This window comes from Camelina sativa, unplaced genomic scaffold (assembly GCF_000633955.1).
Source record: "Camelina sativa cultivar DH55 unplaced genomic scaffold, Cs unpScaffold02955, whole genome shotgun sequence".
Lineage (NCBI taxonomy): Eukaryota > Viridiplantae > Streptophyta > Magnoliopsida > Brassicales > Brassicaceae > Camelina > Camelina sativa.
The window spans coordinates 1-948 of NW_010924064.1; the positions used below are offsets into that span (position 1 = coordinate 1).

The 948-nt window shown below is 43.5% G+C and overlaps 1 protein-coding gene across 1 annotated transcript; it reads right to left on the reverse strand.

The window, feature by feature from the left end:
• On the reverse strand, positions 1-942 carry LOC104774462 (tRNA-dihydrouridine(20/20a) synthase-like). The gene is made up of 6 exons (XM_010499064.1): positions 917-942; positions 731-833; positions 520-637; positions 347-428; positions 199-260; positions 1-119 (listed from the first exon to the last, which is right to left on the reverse strand). Exons 1-6 carry the CDS (start codon positions 929-931, stop codon positions 20-22), a joined length of 480 nt encoding a protein of 159 aa, XP_010497366.1. The 5' UTR covers positions 932-942; the 3' UTR covers positions 1-19.
• Between the last annotated feature and the right edge of the window lie 6 nt (positions 943-948).

A 948-nucleotide genomic window follows, 5' to 3' on the forward strand; every position in this document is an offset into this window, starting at 1 on the left:
TTCTGACAGACAAAGCAACCTAAAAAGCTGAATATTTCCACAGAACCTGTCTGCGTGTAAGGCCACTACTTGGTACACCATAAACTGCAGTGTCAACATGTCCTAGCATCTGCCATGGGCTGTCAAGAATGGACATCGAATCAAGAAAAAGGGTTCTGATATAGAGAGCTCATACCAATCAAGCTAAATTTCACATACTTGTTGTATGCAGCACGTCCTACCATGACTCCATGAGCTCCTTCCTGCAGTGCAGCGTTTACCTTACAATCACAAGATTTTTCTCAGTCTTACCCTGGTCGGGCAGAAGAAAGCTAGTCCATCTTGGAATTCAAGATGGGTGGGTCACCTTCGATACAGAAGTAATGCCTCCATTAATTGTGAATCCCAAGTCCGGGAAGTCACGCACAAGGGCATAGTAATACTCATACCTGAACTACGTCCAAAAAACAGGTGAATTCAAGCAAAAAATAGATTATACACAGTTACAGGCAATCAAGAGGCAAGTTATGGTAAACATACTTAAGAGGAGGGATTCTCCGGTTATCAGCAGGACTTATCCCACCGAGCAGTGCCTTGCGTGAATGAACAATGAAATGCCTGGTAGGTGATAGAGTAGAAACCTTGTAGACAAAGTCACCTAAGAGTAAAGGAGAAGCAGTATTTAGTACAAAATCCATGCCCAATTCAAACGAGACTTAAAAGCAGAAGGCACTTGGAAGCAAAAACTCACAGAGCTCATCATAGGAATCATGATCATCTACACCAATTCGACATTTCACAGTAACAGGGACGTTGGTATTGGCAGCAATAGCAGACATTGCCTCTCCAACAAGCTTACAAAGAAAGCGTGGGAGGGGGGCACCGTTAAGAAGAAAAGAGCAGAAAACTACAGAAATCATGAGGAGGAGTAACGGACCTTGGGTTTGAGCATAAGGCTAACACCAAAGC